General features: G+C 38.8%; 1 protein-coding gene across 5 annotated transcripts in view; it reads left to right on the forward strand.

Annotated features, from left to right (window-relative positions):
- The window catches only part of USP12 (ubiquitin specific peptidase 12), a 113,442-nt gene that overhangs the window by 64,852 nt on the left and 26,349 nt on the right, over positions 1-22,241 (forward strand). For 3 of the 5 annotated variants that reach the window (XM_023208713.2, XM_023208715.2, XM_023208712.2), the window contains exons 3-6: positions 416-629; positions 10,789-11,018; positions 16,405-16,481; positions 16,598-16,681. In XM_023208713.2, coding sequence (XP_023064481.1) covers positions 416-629; positions 10,789-11,018; positions 16,405-16,481; positions 16,598-16,681 — 605 coding nt within the window. Of the gene's footprint in view, positions 1-415; positions 630-4,790; positions 4,874-10,788; positions 11,019-16,404; positions 16,482-16,597; positions 16,682-22,241 lie in introns of all 5 variants that reach the window. The other 2 variants (XM_023208716.2, XM_023208717.2) reach the window with 2 other exon arrangements.

The following is a 22,241-nucleotide window of genomic DNA, read 5'->3' on the forward strand; positions in this document are numbered from 1 at the left end:
GAAGTAGAGTTCAGTAAGATGCAATGACGTGGCCGGTAAGAGAGAAATTCATAGTTAAGAATTTGATGTCTTTCAATGCATCATGAGTACTGTGACTTGGCATTTCAGTGGTTGTTAGACCGTCATACTGGTGACTTTTTCATGTAACATTTCAGGGGATCTGGTTTTTTTATTTTTTGTTTTTAAGTGTTTTAATTTGGATGTACCTAAGAACCTGATAGAAAACTTTACTTTTGTGATTTCTAAAGAATTTTTGAGAGTTGTATTTTAAAATGTATAGTATAATGCAGTCAGTATTATAGTAACAGTAGTAACCACTTGTCATCTCTTTCTGTTCTCTCAACCATACACCGGGAATTTCTCTCTTGAAAATGTGTTGCCCTAAATTTAACAAAACTTTTTTTTTCTGTTGCAGTTTGGGAATACCTGCTACTGCAATTCAGTTCTTCAAGCACTTTATTTTTGTCGTCCATTTCGGGAAAAAGTTCTTGCATATAAGAGTCAACCTAGGAAAAAGGAGAGCCTTCTTACATGCTTAGCAGATCTCTTCCATAGCATAGCCACTCAGAAGAAAAAGGTTGGAGTAATACCCCCTAAGAAGTTCATCACAAGATTACGGAAAGAAAATGGTAATTCTACTTCCCACTGTATTAATGACATACTAGGAAGGTTAAATATAGTGTGCCATAATTCCAGCACTTACTGAGCATCATCTTTATGCCTGATAACATGTTAGTTGTTGAAGAAACAAAGATGACACTCCTTTCTTCAAGGAGGCACTCGTTTAATGAAGAAGATAGTCTCACAGTAAATTAATACAAGATACAATTAATGTTTGCATTGCGTTATACAGAGATACAATTATGTGTGGCAGCAAATGAGAAATCACAGTTTCTCTTTTTGCTTGCTTGGCTTTTCTGTCAAGAATGAAGGGTATTTGTTTTTTTTTGCATGCTTATGCATTTGTTGTTTTCGTAATGCTTTCGTGTGTGTTAACTCATTGGATCCTTGCAGTAGCCTTAGATAGAGAGCATGTCATTTCCCCCATTTTAGCTGTGAAAAATCAAAAGCTAAAAAAAGGCTTGCCAGGAGCCACACTCTGGGGAAAGAGCTAGAAAAGACCTTTTGGCTTAGGGTAGATAAGTTTTAATCCCCCCATCCCCTTTTAAAAATAGTTACTGAGTAAGCCCCACCTCGCTTTGCTCTTTTGAAATATTGTTCATTTTATTTTCACATGCCAATAAGTTAGACATTATCACCCTATGAGATAACTGAGGCCCAGAGAGGTTAATTTGTCCAAGGTCCCACAGAGTTAGTAAGTGGTGGAGCTGGCATACAAACTTACTCCTCCCTGATACGTAAGCCCAGGGTTCTATCTAATGTGGGACACTGCCTCAAAAATGCAAATGGAATTTAGATAACATGTAGAATTCTGGTTTTTATTTAATGTAGGCAATTTAATCATTGTAGAAACAAAATTGAATGGCATTTTTAGTTGATTTGTTACCTATTAAATAGATGCTCACAAGCAGGATTTGAGAAGTCTTTAAGATTGATTATTAAATACCCTAATGTGTAATCCTGCCCTTAAATTAGTCAGTTGACACTGTACACAGTGAATTGAGGTAAGCCTGGATCGTATATAGTTCCCTGAAATATAAGATGACCCAGAAATAGGCTATAGGCTATTATTCTTGAATTTGATACATTTGTTGAAGATTTGTTCATTTTCCCCACATACACGTGTAGAATAATTGATTAATTGCTCACAAAAATACATTTTGTTTCCCCTAATGAAAACTAAACATATATTTTATTAGATTACAGATCTGTTTATCTTGTTTTTTTAGAAAATCAAATATAACCTTAATGCTCAAATGTGGATTGAGCAATTAAGTCTTCTCAGTCTTTTTGTGTGTGTCTATATGAAACTTTAAAAGTTTTGTCCTTGCGGAAAATTTATGTACTTGGTAATTGAACATGGCACCCTTTCTCAGTGACTTTATTAGTATTTTTAAAATGTTCAGTGCCTGGACATGGTGGCTCACACCTGTAATCCCAGCACTTTGGGAGGCCAAGGTAGGAGAATTGCTTGAGCCCAAGAGTTGGAGACTAGCCTTGGCAGCAAAGCAAGACCTTGTCTCACAAAAAAATTTTAAAAATTAATCGAATGTGGTGGTGCACATCTGTAGTCCCAGCTACTTGGAAGGCTGAGGTGGGAGGATCGCTTGAGCCCAGGAGGCTGAAGCGGCAGTGAGCCCTGATTGCTCCACTCTCCAGCTTGGGTAACAGAGCAAGATCCTGTCTCTAAAAAAAAATCAGAAGTATGCAGCTCATACAGAATATACATTATTTCCCTTTTCATTTAATAGTACATTTCTCTTGGCCTTGTTAGCCTATCACATGTGCTCTTTATACAATGATTTTATTTTAGTTAGGCTGACCCTCATGCTGAACAGAGAGGTAAAATACAGTTACCTACTTACGGCTTTATATGTTTGTTTGTCAAACATGGGGTATTTTTGTGGTGTTTGTTATTTTTTCCAAATGGGATTTTTTTCTTTTTCTTCTCTGTCTCTCTCTCTCTGTCTCTTTTTTTTTTTTTTTTTTTTGGTAGAGACAGGGTCTCATTATGTTGCCCAGACTGGTCTTGAACTCCTGGCCTCAAATGATCCTCCCACCTCAGCCTCCCAAAGTGTTGGATTACAGGCATGAGCCGCTGTGTCTGGCTTTATTATTATTATTTATTATTGTTTTTTAATAGTTCAATAGTTACTAATTTTTTTTCATATTTAGGCAGATTAAATTGGTAACATAATAGAGTTCTTAAATACTTCTTTGAAAGAGACTGATTCTAGAATATTTATTCTAAGCCCATCTTAAGTTTTGCTTCATTTTTCTAAACTTCAGAAATAATGCTTAATAGAAAAGCCATTTTTTGGATAGAAAAGCATTTTTATTATTTGATGTTGCTGACATTTGCAAATATGTTTTGAAATATATTTTTGGCTTTTGAATTTTCCCTTGAGAATTGTGTAGAGAAGAATATACAAATCAAAGAGGATTTAATATATTATTCATTGCATATCTTTCCTTCCGAGATTTTGTTTGTTTTAAATCTTTGGAAAGTATGTTACTCATTTCAGTATTTCCACTAATTTTCACTGGTGGATGGTTCTTACTAAATTAATTTCCTGCCATACTATGTTAAAAACTTTTATTCTCGATAGATATTGGCCCCATATTGTTTTAACCACCATTGCTTTATGTTACTAATCTTTTTGGTGTCCCTGGAAAGAACTGATTTTAATTTCTATTTATTAATGAATTTTTGTTTTTTACAGTTTTAACTCATGTTACCTAATCATAGCGTAAGAGGACAGTTGCACAGTGCTCCTGCATAGAGTACAGGAACACTGGCTCCATGCATGTTACCTGCTGATGGGATGGATGCTAGCTGAGTGGTTGAGTAGACTAATTATGATAGATATATTTCCTATTGTGTGCCAGACACTGTCTAGGAACTGATGATACAGAAATATGCCTTCAGGTACCTGACACCCTCGTGGGGAACCAGACAGCCATCAGTTGTGTGATGTAATGTGTCACTGTCACGAAAGAAAGAAGACTGGGAAAGGGGACAGAGGATGAGGGAGTTCCTAGTTCATATGTCAGTCGTTGGGGAATGTCCCTGATTAGGTAATGTTAGATCAGAAATTTGAAGACATCATTTGAAGATCTGAGGCAAAAATGTTACCGTCAGTAAGAAGAAAGTGCAGGTTGCCTGAGTTCTTGAAGGATGGCAAGAAAATTAGCATGGCAAGAGTGGAATAAGATGAAGATAAAGTCAGAAGAGCAGGGGCCTAAAGCTTGGGTTTTCTTTGGAAAGCCGTGGGAAGCCATGAGAGGGTTCTGAGCGGGTGGATGGTACGTTCTGATTTGCTTGAGAAGACCCTCTGGCTGCTGGGTGGGCATGGGCAGCATGAGAGTAGAGATGGGAGACCAGCCTGGAGGCTGTTGCAGTACCCAGGCAGGAAATGGAGTCATCTCTTTACAGGTACTGCCTCTGGGTGATCTATGATTTTGGAAGAAATACATCATAGATTGGTGATCTGATTGTGTTAGCTAGAGTTAACCCTCAGATGGCCTGTTTGGGATCGTTTCAGGTGGGCCTGAGGGCCACATCAGCTGGCATCTGTAGCTGTGTGCTCTGCTCCCTGAATCTGAGCAGTGTCAGTCATTTAAGTTATTATTTGGGGGCACATCTACTTTTCTGTCATCATCTTAGCTGTTTCAATCCCTATTGTCCATCCATCCATTCATTCATTCATTAAAAATGGGAAAGACATCTCATTATGTGGAGGCACTGTTGTCAGTCCTAGGGATACAGCAAGGAATGAGCTAGAAAGGGTCCTTGTTCTTAAGGAACCTGCATGGACATAGCAGCTTTTCATGTGCCGTGGAGAGATACAAAAATAGATAAATTTAAGTCTTGGTCTCCCTCAAGTGACGAAATTTTAGTTGTTCACAAATAATACCTATTAAATATATTTGAGTAAATAATTTCTTATGTTTATTTCAAGCAATTCTTTTTCTCCAAAAGAGCATAAATGATATTTTGTGTAATGAGAGCTCATAGATATTTCTGAATTATGAGGAGAACATAACCGATTTTTAAGCAGTGTTTTTCTTTTTTTTTTTTTTGCATTATTGTTGCAGCTATATCAGGACTATAGTAGTTTATAATCATACATTTATTTAATAATGAAATTGTCTGTCTCTCCCACTAGACTGTCAGTTCCATGACGGAGGGAACCCATTTGTTTTTGCTCACCATTGTATTCCCAGCACATATTCCAGTTCCTGGCACATAGTAGGTGCTTACTAAATATTTATTGAATGAGTGAATGAATGAATGAAATTGTTTAACTTCCAAAGCAAGTTTGAAGTCCACCTTTCCCATTATGCTATTTAGCAAAGAAGAAAGCAAACCATAAGAAAACCAGGGTTTTACAAATTAAATACAATACAGTACACAGAGATTGTCCTGAGGTCCTTTATCAGTGTTAATTTGATGTTTATGCAGTCCTGGTTGATGTTTTTAAAACTATAGTGGCTGCTTTCAGGTACAGCAAAATTCTGGCATATTCAGTATACTCTAAGGAAAATTGACTATAAATAATTTTAGAAATATTTCAACAAAAGTTTAAAGATTATTTTTTGGTTTCCTTTGCATGTCATTTCCAGAGCATTCATGTCATTCAAGGTATTTCTGTGAATATGAAATCGTTGCTCTGTGTTAAAAGAGCATCCAAAAAAAGATGTAAATTTTTAAAAAGCAAAAACATTTACACATTTTTGCTTAAAAAGTAATTATTTTGGAAAACATGTATATGCTAAAATAATTTTTTTCAACAGAGAAATTAATGGGAAAATTAGGCTACTTCAGATTGTGGCATCAAGCCAGTAAAATCTTTTTACTAATTCTCCCTGATTACTCTTCTTTTTAGATTCCTCTAGGACTTTTCCAGTTGGTTTCCAACTTTTCTTAAGCTCCTCAACTCAACTTTAGCATAATTACCTTCCACTCCTTGTCTTAGTAGACCTGTGTGAGGTGGGTGGTTCCAGATTAGGGACCTGGAAATGGGTGGGTGAGTAAGAGATAAAGGTTCTTGAATTGTAAGGGATTGAGGTACATGCATGTCAGGAAGCTGCCCAGACACTGACAAGTCAAGGTTGGTGCAGGAGGTGGAGCGGAAAGAGAAACCGTGAATCAGGCCGTCGGTGGATGAGGAGGAGGTTGGGAGATGGCCTCAGAGAGAGGAGGGTTGAGGGTCATAGTATGGCTGAATCTTGGGCACTTTTGTGATTCAGAGTAAGTAGCAGTAGGAAACTAGAAAATGCCACAGGTTGGTAAGGCAAGGGAGTTTGTTTAGAACGGAATGCAGGACCTAGAAGGAGCAACTTAGAAAGGGTTGGGAACAAATAAAATCCCAAGGATGAGAATGGAAATAAGGGACAATAAGCAAATGCGAGTAGTAGAGGATAGGAGATTGAGGTTGAGAGGGGAAATGTTTATTACTTTCAGGGATGCAGGATTACTGCATTGAGGGGCAAGGTTAGATCATTTACTTTAGTTAGCTCAGCGGTGGTCTAGACTTTTCCAGTTGGTGAAACCGTGTGAGGTTCTGTGCACGACTTGGCCCAGCCTTAGAGGGATGGAGTGGACTTCTGAGAAGATTTTTTGAGTTGCAGGCTCAGTGTTGGGAGAGGTTGCATAGACTTCTGCTCTGAGCAGGGTGAAGGGAATGGCGTCCCAGTGCTTTAGATCTACTGTCTCCTACGGACGAAAACCCACGCAGTGTATCAAATTCAAGATTATCAAATTCAAGATTAGTTGTTAAGTCCACGTAGGCCACTACGGAGCACTTAGAACTCATGACTTTGATTGTTCATAAACATAACATGGGAATTTTGCTAAAGGCTGATGGGTCCCTTAGGCTAAACTTAAAGCAGAGAAGTGAACTGTGGCTTAGTTGGGCTTCAGTTGCATTGTTAATATTATTGTATTTTATTTGAGACCCAAATTTGTGGAATGGATTTGGATATATGAAAATAACTAAATAATGAACATGAAAAAATTGTTGTGAATTTTACCATGTAATTCAAGAGATGTCTGGGAAAATTCCTAGGGAGAAAGATTCAGGGTCTATAAATTAAACTTGTCTATTTGCAGTATGAAACTGAAGGAAAGGAGACTCAGTGGGTTAAGTGAAGGGAGCTGACTTGAACTAGGTAGATTTAAACGGAAATGGAACAGACTAGACATGCAGGAAATGAACTTTTAAAATTGAAAGGGTTTGGGAAGTAATTGTATATGAAGAGTATGCAACAGACAGGCAGATTGCTTGAGCCTAGGAGTTCGAGATCAGCCTGGACAACATAGCGAGACACCCACCTCTTTAAAAAAATGTGTAACAGGCAGGGACAGGGAGCGAGAAAGTGGACTTTTTGCATGGAAAGCTCTATTTTATTTTTAAGCGTACAAATGATACATGCATACATTCTTATAATAAAATTTCAGTGCCAAACAAACCTAGAAGTTTCCCTGAGTACTCTGCTTCCTCCCCAGCTTCTCAGTCTCGTGTTCCTTTGAAATACCCTGATCCCACCAAACCCTTTTCTATGTATTTAATTAAATACATATGTCCAAATAGGAAGCCACAGTTACATTTTTATGGGGACTTACAGTGGTTGTTTCTTTTTCTTTTTGTGAGACAGAGTCTCGCTCTGTCACCTAGGCTGGAGTGCAGTGGCGCGATCTCGGCCCACTGCAACCTCCGCCTCCCAGGTTCAAGTGATTTTTGTGCCTAAGCTTCCTGAGTAGCTGGGATTATAGGTGCTTGCCACTATGCCTGGCTACTTTTTGTATTTTTAGTAGAGATGAGGTTTCACCATGTTGGCCAGGCTGGTCTCGAACTCCTGACCTCAAGTGATCTGCCCGCCTCAGACTCCCTAAGTGCTGGGATTGCAGATGTGAGCCACTGCGCCCAACCGGTTGTTTGTTTTTCATGAGTGGGATCCACATGTGTTCAGCATCCTTGTTTCGCTGTCTCGGAAGTTTTGCCATGTTAATTCATATGGAACTGCTTCCATTTTAACCGTTGCCCGGCATTCCCCAACAAAATTATAGCATAATTTAAATAAATCATTCTCCTGTTGATAAACATTTAGGGTATTTTCAGACTTCTGTTATAAATAAGCAGCCGTATTTATGCTTGTTTCGGTACATGCACAGATACTTACCTGGCATCGACACCTGGGAGAACGAGGTTGCATTATTTTAAATGTGTTACCAAAATTGCCTCTACAACACGCCGTGCCAGTTTATACTCCCAGCAGCAACAGTTGGGAATGTCCATTTCTCCATACTCAGGCTAGCACTGGATGGACACTAAGTCACTTTTATTGTGCCAAAGTGATGGGCACAATGATATTTTGTCATTGTTTTAATTGTTATTTCCCAGTCGTGTATTATATAGGCATTTATATTTCTACTCTGAATTGGCTATTATTTTCCTTTGCCTATTTTTTAAATTGGTTTTTTCTTTTCTTGTTTTGTAAAGGGTTTTTTTTTTTTTTTTTTAATCTGTATATTAAGCCTTTACATAGTCTGGATATTAACATGCAAATAATTCTCCTTGTTTGTCACTTGTCTTTATTTATGTTGACTTTGCCATACAGAAGTTCATAATTTTTACATAGTCAGTCTTTGATGTGTTTTGTATTTTGTTCAGTAGCAACAACAGTATAGGTTGAGCATCCGTAATCCAGAAATCTGGAACTTTTTGAGCTGCATGATGCCACACGGGTGGCTGAGGTAGTAACAACTTTACTTTCTGATGGTTCAGTGTCCACAAATTTAGTTCCCTGCACAAAGTTTTTGAAAATACTATATGTAAAGTTGCACTTCATCGTGGGCAACAAGAGTGAAACTCCGTTTAAAAAAAAAAAAACAGTACTGTATAAAGTTACCTCCAGACTATAAGGTGTATATGAAACGAATGAATTTCATGTTTAGACTTGAGTCCCATCCCCAAAATATCTCATTATGTGTATGCAAATGTTTTCAAATTTGAAGCAGTCTGAAGTCCCAACCACTGCTGGTCCCAAGCATTTTGGATAAAGGATACTCAGCCTGTAGTGATACTGCCAATATTGTTACTGTGGTTGTTGTTGAACAGAATACAAAACCTATTGCTGTATTCTAAGCCCTTCTAATCTTTCTACCAGCCTTGTGAGGTGTAGGTACTGCTGTGAGCCCCATTTTTCAGATGAGGAATTATGGTACAGGGAGGTTCAATAAGTTGCCTATGCCACGCGTGCAGTTAGAGGTAGAACCATAGCACCAACCCAGACAGCCTTGCTCTAGCAGCTGTGTCCCCCACCCCCATAAATAGCTTCACTAGTTCCCTTTCTGTTTTTACAATAACTTTGCAAAGAAAGATGGTGTTCTGGATTTTTTGTTGTTGCTGTTTTGTTTTGTTTTGTTTTGAGACAGAGTTTTGCTCTTGTTGCCCAGGCTGGAGTGCAGTGGCGCAGCCTCGGCTCACTGCAACCTCCACCTCGCAGGTTCAAGCGATTCTTCTGCCTCAGCCTCCCAAGTAGATGGAATTACAGGCATGTGCCACCACGCCCAGTGAATTTTTTGTGTTTAGTAGAGACCATGTTGGTCAGGCTGGTCTCAAACTCTTTACCTCAGGTGATCACCTGCCTTGGCCTCCCAAAGTGCTGGGATTACAGGCATGAGCCACTGAGCTCGGCCTCCTTTTTTTTTTTTTTTTTTTTAACTTGCCATGGGATTGAACATTTTCTCATATTTCTTAGTCTTTTGATTGTTTTTTTCTTATCAATCAATTGCAAGTCTGTTGCCCACTTTGGTTTTCTTTTATATGAGATTTGCTTTTATATGTTGAAAATGTTAATAATTTTCAGATTTCACTTTTTTTAACTTTTTAAAAGATTTCTAATACATAGAACTTAATTTTATATAGTCACATATGTATCTCTTCTAAAATGTAGTTGTTAATTCCTTTTATCTTAGACTTTCCCTGAATTTTTTTCTAAATTGGTATGCATTCATTTTTAAAATGTAAAATTACCTATTTTAAAATATAAAATTACCTTTCTGGAATTTATTAAATGTACATTGAGAATCTAAAAATAAAATGTCCTAAATAGGTAGGTTTTCTCAGTGCATTTTATTGACCAATTCATGTATGTGGGCTCACACTGGGCATTACTTTGTGTGTGGCATGGTGGAGTCAGACTGCCCAGTTTGAATCCTGGCTCTGCCATTTCTTGGCAGTGTGACTGTACCCTCTCTGGTCCCATTTTCATGTTTAAAAATAAAGGTAGTAACAGTATTACATGATTGTTGGGGATTAAATGAGATACTGCCTCTGAAATCCTTACTTCTGGGCCACTGCGCTCCAGCCTGGGTGTGACCATTTTCAGGCTTCATCTTTACAAAGTGTCCAGCAAGTGGGTGTTGGACTTACTGTTCTTGGTAGAGTGGTGTATTGCCAAGCACAGGGTAAAGCGCACTTGATGTTAGCACCACCAGTATTTCAGTTACATTTACTCACTTGTGTAACTGCAGGAAATGTTTCTTGGAATTACAAAATCTCACATTTGGAAGGGACTTGAGGGTACCTAGATTACATAGATAATTGTTGATAACATGATTCTTAAACCTGACTCTGCATTAGAGTTAGTTGGAGGAGCTTTGAAAAGCCCCACGTTCTGGCCTCACCCATTACCAACTGAATCAGAATCCCTGGGATGTACGGTTCAGTAATTTATTTTTAATAAACTTTGTGGTGGGTCTTAAGCAGTCGGCTTGGCCTTGGCAAATGGTTGTCCAACTTCTGCTTTAAAGCTTGCCGCGTTGAAATATTTATGGAATAATAGGTTAGATAAGCTAATAAGCAATTTCTTCTTAAATTCTCAGTATCTGTTATGCTAATGTATGAAGACAGGTTTTGCCCTTTTCTCATGGATCAATTAGTAATATGTGTAAACAAGATTTTCATTAATTTTACATTTATTTTCCCCGAATACAGATAACAGTTTTAGATGTGAAAGTTACTTATTTGTTATACATTACAAAAACATTGTGCATTTATATTTTAGTTTTGACCCAATACTAGATATTCTTTTATACATGGTTTTTTTATGAAGTTTTAATTCTGAAATAATTATCTAATGTTATGTTTTTATTTTCAGAGCTTTTTGACAACTACATGCAACAAGATGCCCATGAATTCTTGAATTACCTGCTAAATACAATTGCTGATATTTTACAAGAAGAGAGAAAGCAGGAAAAACAAAATGGTCGCTTACCTAATGGTAATATTGATAATGAAAATAATAACAGCACACCAGACCCAACGTGGGTTCATGAGATTTTTCAGGGAACATTAACTAATGAAACCAGATGTCTTACTTGTGAAACTGTAAGTATATCATACAATTTTGTATAGAGAAAAATTGAATCATTATGTTAAAGGTTGTTCTTTGAGAAAGAGAGAATGGAAGATGAACTTGAAAGTTGTAATTCTTAGATATTGGAGTTAAAGATGTGTTTTCAGTTAAAAGGACTCTGTCTGTATTCTTAATGTAATGTTGCTTATTGACAATGAACACCTGAGGTGATAGATGTTGTAGCTTGAACTGTTTGATTTTCTTTCAGTTTAGGAGGCCATAGACCATGTTGTGGAAATTATGTCTTAGGACATAATCTCATAGGATCGGATCATACAGATCAGGGAGGCATATTAATTTGTTTTTCCTTTTTCTGCAGTTACCTTTAGTATCCATTGTTGGAATTAAAAACTAAAGCATACAGTGTACCCTCAAGGAGGGGAAGATATCCCACTTGCTGGACACTTGGTAAAGATGAAGCTTGAAAATTGTTACACCCAGGCTGGAGTGCAGTAGCCTTGACTTTCTGGGCTCAAGCAGTCTTTCCATCTAAGCCTCATAAGTAGCAAGGACCACCCAGCACGTGCCACCATACCCAGCTAATTTTTAAATTTTTATTTCTTGTAGAGACACGGGTCTTACTGTGTTGCTCAGGCTGGTCTTGAACTCTTGGGTTCAAGCCGTCTTTCCACTTTGGCCTCTCAAAGTGCTGGGATTACGGGTGTGAGCCATCATGCCCGGCCAGTCATGTTCTTTAAAGCATTTTCCCCGTTCAGTACAGAGTCCAATTTGGAGGGGGGGGGCATTGCATTTAGTTGTTTCTTTAGCCTTTTTTAACCTGAAACGTTTACATGGTCTTTTTTTTTTGTTATAACATGGACATTTTTTAGGAATATGCCTCCCCAAACTTTTTAAAATGAGATGTTCTCATATTTAGTTTCTCTGATGTTTCTTCCTAATTAGATGCAGGTTATGCATTCATGGCTGTAATAATACATCGTTCATATTGTATTCTTCTCGGGGCATCACATCTGTAGGCACACACTATCCATCTTCCTCTCGTTGGTGAAATTAATTTTGATCACCCAGTCAAGGTGGTGGTATTTCTCCATTTGATTTATTTATTTGGAGATAGGTTTTTGCTCTGTTTCCCAGGCTTTAGTGCATGACACTGTTATAGATCATTATAGCCTCAGACTCCTGGGCTCAAGTGATCCTCCTGCCTCAGCCTTCTGAGTAAGTAGGGCTACAGTGCCTGCCATCACCCCCAGCTAGTTTTTAAATTTTTTTGTAGAGACAGGGTCTTGCTGTGTTACCCAGGCTGGTCTCGAACTCCTGCCCTCAGGCAACCCACCTGCCTCAGCCTCCCAGAGTGTTGGGTTTACAGGCATGATCCACTGTGCTGGGCCAGTTGTTCCATTTTATGATGACTTCTTTTTTTTTTTTTTTTAAATCCCCTTGCAATTAATAGGCAGTCTGAGGGGGAGATACAACTACTTCCCTCCTCATCAAAATCTCGCCCAAGATTTAGCATGCCTTTTTGATTTTGCCTGATCTCATCTTTACTATGACAGTTGCGCTGCTAGTTTTTGATAACATTGGAAAAGAGGGTCCACAGGCAAGAAAGCTAAGACCTGTAAAGTCTCCATAGTTTTGCCTTTTCCAGAGTATCGTGTAGTTGAAATCATATAGTATGCAGCCTGTTTGGATTGGCTTCTTCCACTTAGCAATATGCATTTAAGGTTCTTCCATGTCTTTTTATGGCTTGATAACTCATTTCCTTAATTTTCGGCTGAGCAACATTCCACTGTATGGATGTGGTGCAATTTTTAAAGTTCATTCACTTACTGAAGGCCGTCTTGGTTGCTTCCAGGTTTTGCCAATTATGAATAAAGCTCTATAAATATTTGTGTGCAGGCTTTTGTGTGGATGTGAGTTTTTACTTCCTTTTTGTAAATATCAAGGAGCATGATCACTGGATTGTATGGTGAGAGTATGTTTAGTTTGATAAGAAACCAACATTCTGTCTTCCACTGTGGCTGTACCATTTTTCCTTCTTAACAGCAGTGAATGAGAGTTCTTGTTTCTCCACATCCTTGCTGACATTTGGTGTTGTCAGTTGGATTTTGGCCATTCTAATAAGTTGTGTAGTGTTATCTCATGTTAATTTGCAAGGCCCTAATGACGTATGTTGTTGATTATCTTTTCATCTGCTTATTTATCATCTATATATCTTTAGTGATGTGTCCAGATCTTTTGTCCATTTTTTAAAATCAGGCTGTTTGTTTTCTTTGAGTATTGTTGAATTTTAAGTGGGGTTTTTTGGGGGGTATAATTTTGGATACTAGTTCATAAATCAGGTGGGTTTTTTGCAAATATTTTCTCCCAGTCCATGTTTTTCATTCTTTTAGCACTGTTTTTGGCAGAGCAGAAGTTTCGTTTGTTTGTTTGTTTGAGATGGAGTTTCGCTCTTGTTGCCCGGGCTGGTGTGCAGTGGCGTGATCTCAGCTCACCGCAACCTCCGCCTCTGGGTTCAAGTGATTCACCTGCCTCAGCCTCCCAAGTAGTTGGGATTACATGCATGCGCCACAACACCTGGCTAATAGTAGAGACGGGGTTTCTCCATATTGGTCAGGCTAGTCTTGAACTCCCGAACTCAAGTGATCCGCCCACCTTACCCTTCCAAAGTGCTGGAATTACAGGCGTGAGCCACTGGGCCTGGCTGGCAGAGCAGAAATTTTTAATGTTTTAATAAAGTCCAACTTTTTCTTTCATGCGTTATACTTTTGGTGTTGTATCTAAAAAGTCGTCAATAAACTAAACGTCCCTTAGAATTTCTCCTATGTTATCTTCTAGGAATTGTATAGTTTTTCATTTTTAAATTCAAGTCTATGATCCTTTTTGAGTTAATTTCTGTATAAGGTATTACAAGGTTTATTCTGGGTTAATTTTTTTGCATGTGGATGTCCATCTGCTCCAGCATCATTTGTTGAAAAGATGATTCTCCATTGAATTGCCTTTGCTCCTTTGTCAAAGATGAGTTGACTGTATTTGTGTGAGTGTGTTTCTGGGCACTCTTTTCTGTCCTGTTGGTCTGCATATCTGTTCTTTCCCCATTACCATGCTGTCTTGATTACCGTAGCTTTAGAGTAAGTCTTAAAGTCAGGTAGTCTCAGTCCTCTGACTTTGTTGTTCTTCAATATTTTGTTGGCTCTTCTGGATCTTTTGCCTCTCCATGTAAACTTTAGAATCAAGTTTGTCGATATCCACAGAATAACTTGCTGGGATTTTGATAAGGATTTTGCTGAACCTATAGATGAAGTTGAGAAAAAAATATCTTGACAAAATTGAGTCTTCTTATCCAAGTATATGCACTGTCTCCCCTTATTTACCACTTTTTTTGCTATCTTTCATTGGAGTTTCTTAGTTCTTCCTCGTATCAACGCCATGCGTGTTTTGTTAGATTTACATTTTAAGTATTCATTTTTGGGGGTGCTAAGCACCAACTATGCCAGGTAGATGAGTAAGACATAAGCCTCTGATCTCAAGATACTCCTATGGTAATGAAGACTGGCAAACCAGTGTTCAGACAATTCCAGTACAGTGTGTTATTGTATGTGTATGCACAGGATGCCATGCCAGCCAGAGAATGGTAGACCTAATCCAGGTGGGAGAGGGAAGGATTTGGACAGGTGAGGGACGGGCTTCCTGGAGGAGCTTATGCTTGTATTTTAGAAATGCAACTGATAACGTCTCAGGTGGTAGGAAACTGGTGTCTGTAACACCCTTTTCTGGTGTTCTCTATGAGGGTTCCTTCTCAGTCTCATTCATTGGCTTTTCTTTTTCCGTTCTTTAAATGTGGGTGTTCCCCAGGGTTTCATTGTCGGTTGCTTCTCACTCTGCACTGGGAGGATCATGATCCTGTTCCATTTTATTATCACATGTGCTGATGAGTCTCAACTCCAGATCTCCACCCTAGACTTCTTCCCTGAGTTTTAGACTAGGATCTCCCCATATTGTGTATGACATGACATTAGGACATATTAGTCCAATAACAACCAGATGTCTTCACAACGACTTTGAAAAGTGAAATACTGCCCTACTTGGTGACCACTTGGCACCAACCGAATTGCAAATATAAACGTAGTAATTCATGCACCCAGGTGATCTAGAGCATCCTTGTGTCTAGGTTTTTACATGATCATAAAAGTGAACATTTCAAATGAAGACCCCTGAGGCAGTGTCTGAGGACTTCTTTTTGAGGAATACAAAATTGATTTTGAAAAACACCAGACTGTGTAACTTTCACTTCTCTATAGCTTACATATAAATTCCTGCCTGATCGGGCTTTAGCCTACCTCTGCCATACTGTCTCTTGTCACCCTACCCACTTTTCTACAAAATTGATGTGTTTTCCTTAAACATATCATATTCTCTTTTTTTCTCTCTGAGTTGTCTGTGTTCCCCCTTCTTTTTCACCAGACTTTTTGAGACTCAGGTCAGTTATCTTGTAGTGTTAATGTATCTTCCATCGCATAGTGGAATGGCATCTTAGAGGAGCGGTTTAGGTCCTGTGGTTAGCTTAATGTTGAAGTCAAGGAAAGTCAAAATCACCATTGGAACTCCCTTCAACTGTCTATAAAATACGCTCTGCACAGTACCCTAGTTTACTTACATTTGCATAAATACATACTATGTACAGCCACATGTTCTATGACAACTTACTGAGCTCATAATCTCGATGCAGTATTAAAATGAGATAGTGTTTGCTTAACTGAGTGGATGAGAGGCACAGGGAGCTGAGTCAGACATATCTTCTGTTGCACATGTACCTTCAGGATGGACTTGCTGAAAGATATAGCTAGGAAGATTTATGTCTAAAGTTCTGTCCTATTCCAATTCACATGAGCAAGTGAACTTTCTAAGATTATTTACCCATAAAGCAAACAAAACTTTATATTACATTTTTAGGAGAAATAAAGTCAGTCACAAATGACGAATGTAATTTAACATTTTGGGCTAAATTTTTTTTTTATGACCAAACAATACAGATGTCCTGTATGAAGCATTTTTATTCAGTCTTGGCCTATGTTTTTTTAAGAATCAGTGTATATGGTACAGTTTATTTCATGCTTTAAAATAACACAAAGACTTTGGAAAATCGTGAACTCTCACATCATACTAGCCTTTGCCAGAGGGAGTCAGTCAAAAGTGTACTTTGGTGATTTATTTATACATCTGGTATGGGTTGTTTATTCAATGTCCTTTTGGATAATCCAAATTAAGTAGTTTTCTTTTGAACTTGAGGGAAAGAATTGTTTACTTACTAATAATAATAGAATGCATTTAATTCTGTTAATTGGGAACTGTGGTTTACTAGTATTTGAAAAAATCACAGATAATTCACTATTTTTACAGATAAGCAGCAAAGATGAAGATTTTTTAGACCTTTCTGTTGACGTGGAACAAAATACATCAATTACTCACTGCTTAAGGTATATGTAGAATTATTTAGTTTGAAATTTAATAATTACTTTTAGTCTGGAATATTTTTTAATGGATAATGATTTCCTGGTATCTACAAAATAAATTTGTTTTGAATTTCACACAGGGGTTTCAGCAACACAGAAACTCTATGTAGTGAATACAAGTATTACTGTGAAGAGTGTCGCAGCAAACAGGAAGCACACAAACGGTAATTTAGTGCTTTATGGATTTTTAAGTGATTTTTTTTTTTTTGCAATTGGTGTTGGAGGTGGGCTTAGAAAAACAATCTAGGAAAATTTACATTGAGTAAAACTTCTTAATTCTATCACTAACAGTTAATGTTCATTAAGTATTACTAGGTAAATGATATTCTACTTGATGTTTCTTTTACAAAAACTCTGTACCCTCAAGTGATTTCCTATGTCTAGCAATTATTTAATCATCATAAACCAGTACAGTTAAAATATTTGGCTTTGAGGCTTTCCTGATGATGTAAACTTTTTTCTTGGTGAAGAGAGTTGAGGGAGATAGGACTCCCCATTCCCCATCCCCCACACCCCCAGTTTCAGCTTTTCCTACATAGGATGTTGTACATTCTCTTAGCGTGTTATTGTAAGACTGGTTTGGTATCAATAAATGGAAAAATAAACATCATCATCATCATCATTACTTCTTATTTTGAAACAATCTCAAACTCAGAAAGGTTGCATGGATAGACCAAGAAAACTTTTTTACCCTAAATCATTTGAAAGTGAGTTACTAATATGTACCTCATGGCCCCTGGCACTTTAATAGATATTTCCCAGTAACAGGGACGTTTTCCTATGTTCCCACATCCATCCAAATCAGGAAAGTAACATTGACATGCTACTGTTACCGCAAACCTTATTTTGGTAACACAGGATGTCCTGGTAATGACCTTTATAGAAGAAGGATTCTGTCCAGAATCCCACATTACATTTAGCATTCGGTCTCTTTAGTCTTTTCAATTTGGAACAGTTTCTCAGTCCTTTCTTGACATTAATGATACTGACTTTTGAAAATCATAAGTTAGTTATTTTGTAGAATGTCCCTCATTGGAGCTTGTTTCATGTTTTGCTGTGGTTAGACTCAGGTCTTGGACAGGAATCTTACAGTGGTTTTCTCATCATGTCCTGTTACGTAGCATATGTGACTTGATTTGTGCTGTGTGTTGGGAGTATCCCCAAGATCACTCCTAGGACAGGTGATTTCCTAGAAGGACTCACAGTGCTCAACATCCAGGCATGCTCACAGCTAAGATTTATTACAGTAACTGGATACAAAACACAGTCAGCAAAGAGAAAACCAGGCAAGCGCCCAGAAGTAACTGTCCCAGTGGAGTCACAAAAGACAGTTAATTCTTCCCACATTGAATTGTGACAACACAGGAAGCTCATTACAGACTGAGTGTCCTGAGTTTTTATTTGGGGCTAGTCACGCAGGTACCCTCTGCCTACCATGCCCCCGAATTCCAGACTCCCAGAAAGAAAGCAAGAGTTCAGCATAAACTGTCTTGTTTGTTCAAACAATTTAGGCACAGCGAGACACTCTTACTATTTGGTGAGCGGTGGGAACATGTCCGAAATCCAAGTTTCCAGATACTAAAAGGACCATCCACGCAAGCAGGACTTTCTAAGGATAGTTTGAGGCGATGTGAATCCTTTTCTGAACCTCCCATTACTGTTCTTGGCTGTTGTTGAACGTTTGAGTGAATGTTGCCCAGATGTTTTACAGAGTTCTTCATGTTAATCTTTACTTTTTCTCGTTGTAATTTAGAAGTATTTTGTGTAGAAGTATTTTGAGATTGTAAATATTTCATTCTTCATTGAACTTTCATTTTATGCACTTTTAAAATCTTACAGTGGACCCAAAGGTTCCTGTTTCATTCAATGGATTGTTGTCCATTAGCATTCTTACTTCCATGCTCACATTATCTACAATCTGGCCAGGGGGACCTCCTCCAAGCTGGCTCCTCTCTTGATGTGCCCAGTCATTCTCCAGGATTTCTTTCCTTTCTGACTCAAGCTCTTCAGGCTCATTTTGCTCTTTCTTTGCCCCTACTCTGGAACAAGCCATTTCTCCAAGGAACCCTGGTTTCTCTTAGGGGAAAACAATAAACTAGGACCTTGTGTAGTTGTGCTCATTGCTATTGGGATGTCATTGTTCCTGAGCCCGCCTAGTGAGCAGAGCTAGAGGATAGATGAGTATTTATAAATACACACACAATTTCACACCTGCATTTATTTCTCTTCTACATCTGTTGATCTCTTTATCTGTATTGAAAACCATGAATACACAGTGATAATCTTCTTGTAGCCACCACCGTAATATTTGTAATTCTTTTCTCCAACAGTACAGTTGGCTGCTCCCCTTATCCTTACTGTATTTACTTATTTGGTCAGCGCACCTTTAGGTAACCCAGCTTGTTCTCTCTGCCTTCCTGCCCCCACTCCCTGCATGCACATGCGCGTGCACACACAAACACATACACATCCTTCCCCACTATATTGACTTATTTGGTCAGTGCACTTTTTGGTAACCCAGCTTATTCTGTCTGCCTTCCTGCCTCCGCTCCCTGCATACACACACATGCATAAACACACACACGCACACACACACACACACACCCTTCTCTGCTTGGGCTTCCCTTTCTCCTGCCTGTACAGATGTCTGTGTTATTTGGCCCCATCAAATAGTTTAATTGAGTTGTTCTTTAAGGGAGGGGAAGAGCTCAGATTTTTAAGTGATTATGTTTTTGTTTTGGTCACAGACATTTCCTAGGAAGGAAAGTGTTTTTGGTAATGGACCACAGAATCAAAACAGATTACTCACTGTTTCTGTGCATTAGTGTGTATGATGGGGAGCACCTCAGAGAAGTTTAATCAGAGGGATAGGGGCTAAGGCATTACATTCATCCTGAAAATGCCTTCGAAAGTACCTAAGACCATTGGGTAAGTAAGAGTCAGGGACTAAATGTAGCTAAGAGAAATACAACTTTCAGACTTTACTGACTGGAGGGAGGAAGGCCCATCTGTGAGCAAAAGCCGCCCTTGCCCTGGAATGATGGTTATACAAGTAATCGCACGTGAGTAATTGAGAACTGTCTGTAAAATCGAGCTCTTTGTTTTGAAGATATGAAATTTTAATGTATTAGAAAATACATGAAGAATGTGTGTTCTTTGTAAATAAATTAGAAAATACAGATAAATGTAAATCAAGAATCACTATAAAAGCTATTATTGAGACATTTTCTCTTTTCTGCATTTGGACTCCCCCGGCCTTGTGTAATTGCTAAAAGCACATTTTCCCTAACCTGGTTGAGACCTGTCACTCAGAAAAAAAGATTTCTTTCAAAATATTACTACTCATTGATAATACATGTGATCACCTAAGCACTCTGATGGAGACACACAAAGAGATTGATGTTGTTTTCATGCCTGCTAACATAAGCTCCATTCTGCAGCCCATGAATCAAGGAGTTATTTTGACTTTCAAGTCTTATTATTTAATATTTTTTAAGGCTATAGCTGCCATAGATTGAGATTCCTCTGATGGATCTGAGCAAAGTAAATTGAAACCCTTTTGGAAAGGATTCACAATTCTGGATGCCATTAGAATATTTGTGATTCAGGGGAGGAGGTAAAAATATTAACATTAGCAGAAGTTTGGAAGAAGTTCATTCCAACCCTCATTGGTGACTTTGAGGGGTTCAGACTTCAGTGGACGAAGTCACTGCAGATGTGGTAGAAACACCAAGAGAACAAGAATTAGGAGCCTGAAGATGTGACTGAATTGCTGCAATCTCATGATCAAACTTGAATGAATGAAAAGTTGCTTCTTATGGATGATCAAAGAATGTGGTTTATTGAGATGGAATCTACTCCTGGTGAACATGCTGTGAACATTGTTGAAATGACAACAAAGGATTTAGAATGTTATATAACCTTAGTTGATAGCAGCATCAGGGTTTGAGAGGATTGACTCAATTTTGAAAGAAGTTCTGTAGATAAAATGCTATCAGACAGCATCACATGCTACAGAGAAATCTGTGAAAGGAAAAGCCAGTTGATGTGGCAGACGTTCTTACCTTATTTTAAGACATTGCCTCAGCCTGGAGCTTGCAGTAAGCCGAGATCGCGCCACTGCATTCCCCTCCAGCCTGGGCGACAGAGCAATACTCCGTCTCAAAAAAAAAAATTGCCTCAGCCACCCCGACCTTCAGCAGCCACCATCCTGATCAGTCAGCAACCATCAGCCTTGAGACAAGGCCCTCCACCGGCAGAAAGATGATGATTCTCTGAAGGCTCAGATGATCATTAAGTTTTCAGCAATAAACTATTTTTAAACCAAGATAACAGACTTTTTTTCAGACATAATGCTATTACATACTTAATAGACTACAGTATAATATAAGCATAACTTTTATATGCACTGGGAAACCAAAAATGTGTATGACTTGCTTTATTGCGGTCTTCACTTTATTGCAGTCTTCACTTTATTGGAGTGGCCTGGAACTGAACTTTCTGTATCTCCAAGGTGTGCCTGTGTTTCTGTCACTACTCTGTGGGATCCAGTGATTAGTGACAGTGGACTGGGAGCTGAGCTCCTTGCCTTCTCATCTTTCCTCTCTCAAGGCTCTTTACGCTCCCTTTATTCCGTATGTGCCTGACCCCACTTTTGGGACCAGTCCTGTTCTTACCAGGTATTGAAGAAGACCCATGCATGGCCAGGTGACTCAGCATCACATTGTCTTGGCCACAGTCCATCTCTGAGTATCTGCCCTAGATTTAATGATTGAATTGCTTCCTGTTTGTGAGATGAAGGCCCTTCCTTTTGCTTCATTTTCTTAACAAGATTCATATCTTATTCCCCTGTAGTCAGTCCCAGTCATGGTAACTTGTGTAGTATCATGTGAAATCATATCAGCAATAGGGATTTGCCTTACTGTAGTTAACATCTACGACCACCTCTTGCACACACAGCCCCATGCAAGTCTTCTGGAATCTGAGCTGGGTGGGTCCTTCCATCTGTTGAGAAGTCGGTGCCTCCTGGCTCCCTGCCTGCATGCCTACCTGGATCTCCAGATGTCCGTCCCTCAATACTACGTTTTATACACATGTTGGGGTTCGCCATGAGCCTCATTTGTGCCTGTGACCCATCCCCCGTTTTGACACATGCTGGAGTTTTTAGGTTCTGCTGCCTAAATGTCCTCTCATTGCTTATACCTCACGGAGTCACCTTAGTGTCTTTCTCACATAAAGCGTTCTGTTCGCCCTGACCCCTCATTGTAATGTGTCACAATTAATCCTTGTTGATGGCACCTTTTAAAAGGGCATGGAATTCAGTCCTTGGAACTGAATGTCTGTACAATTATTAAGCTTTTCTGTGTGGTCAGGACTTCTGTGCTGACAGGATGTTGGTAAGCTCTTAAGTGCCTGTGGCTGGGGTATTACATTCATCTGTGGCAGAGCTTGCACATAGTGTCCTCTGGATCACATTCCATGTGTAGAACTCCGTTTGGCTCACACAGTTTATAAAAATAGGAAATTTACTTTAAAAAGGGTTTCTGACTGTTGAGAAAAACAGCTCAGATTCCACTGGATTCCGGGGTCTGCTTTCCATCCTGTAGTAGTGTTGCTTGCCTGCGGCAGGATAGTTGGTATTCCGGTTGAGGGTGGTTGCGGGCAATGTCAGTCCTTCCTTCAGCTCCTCCCCTAGTCTTTTGGACTACTTAGCACCTGATGGCT

Source organism: Piliocolobus tephrosceles, chromosome X (assembly GCF_002776525.5).
Source record: "Piliocolobus tephrosceles isolate RC106 chromosome X, ASM277652v3, whole genome shotgun sequence".
NCBI classification, from domain to species: domain Eukaryota; kingdom Metazoa; phylum Chordata; class Mammalia; order Primates; family Cercopithecidae; genus Piliocolobus; species Piliocolobus tephrosceles.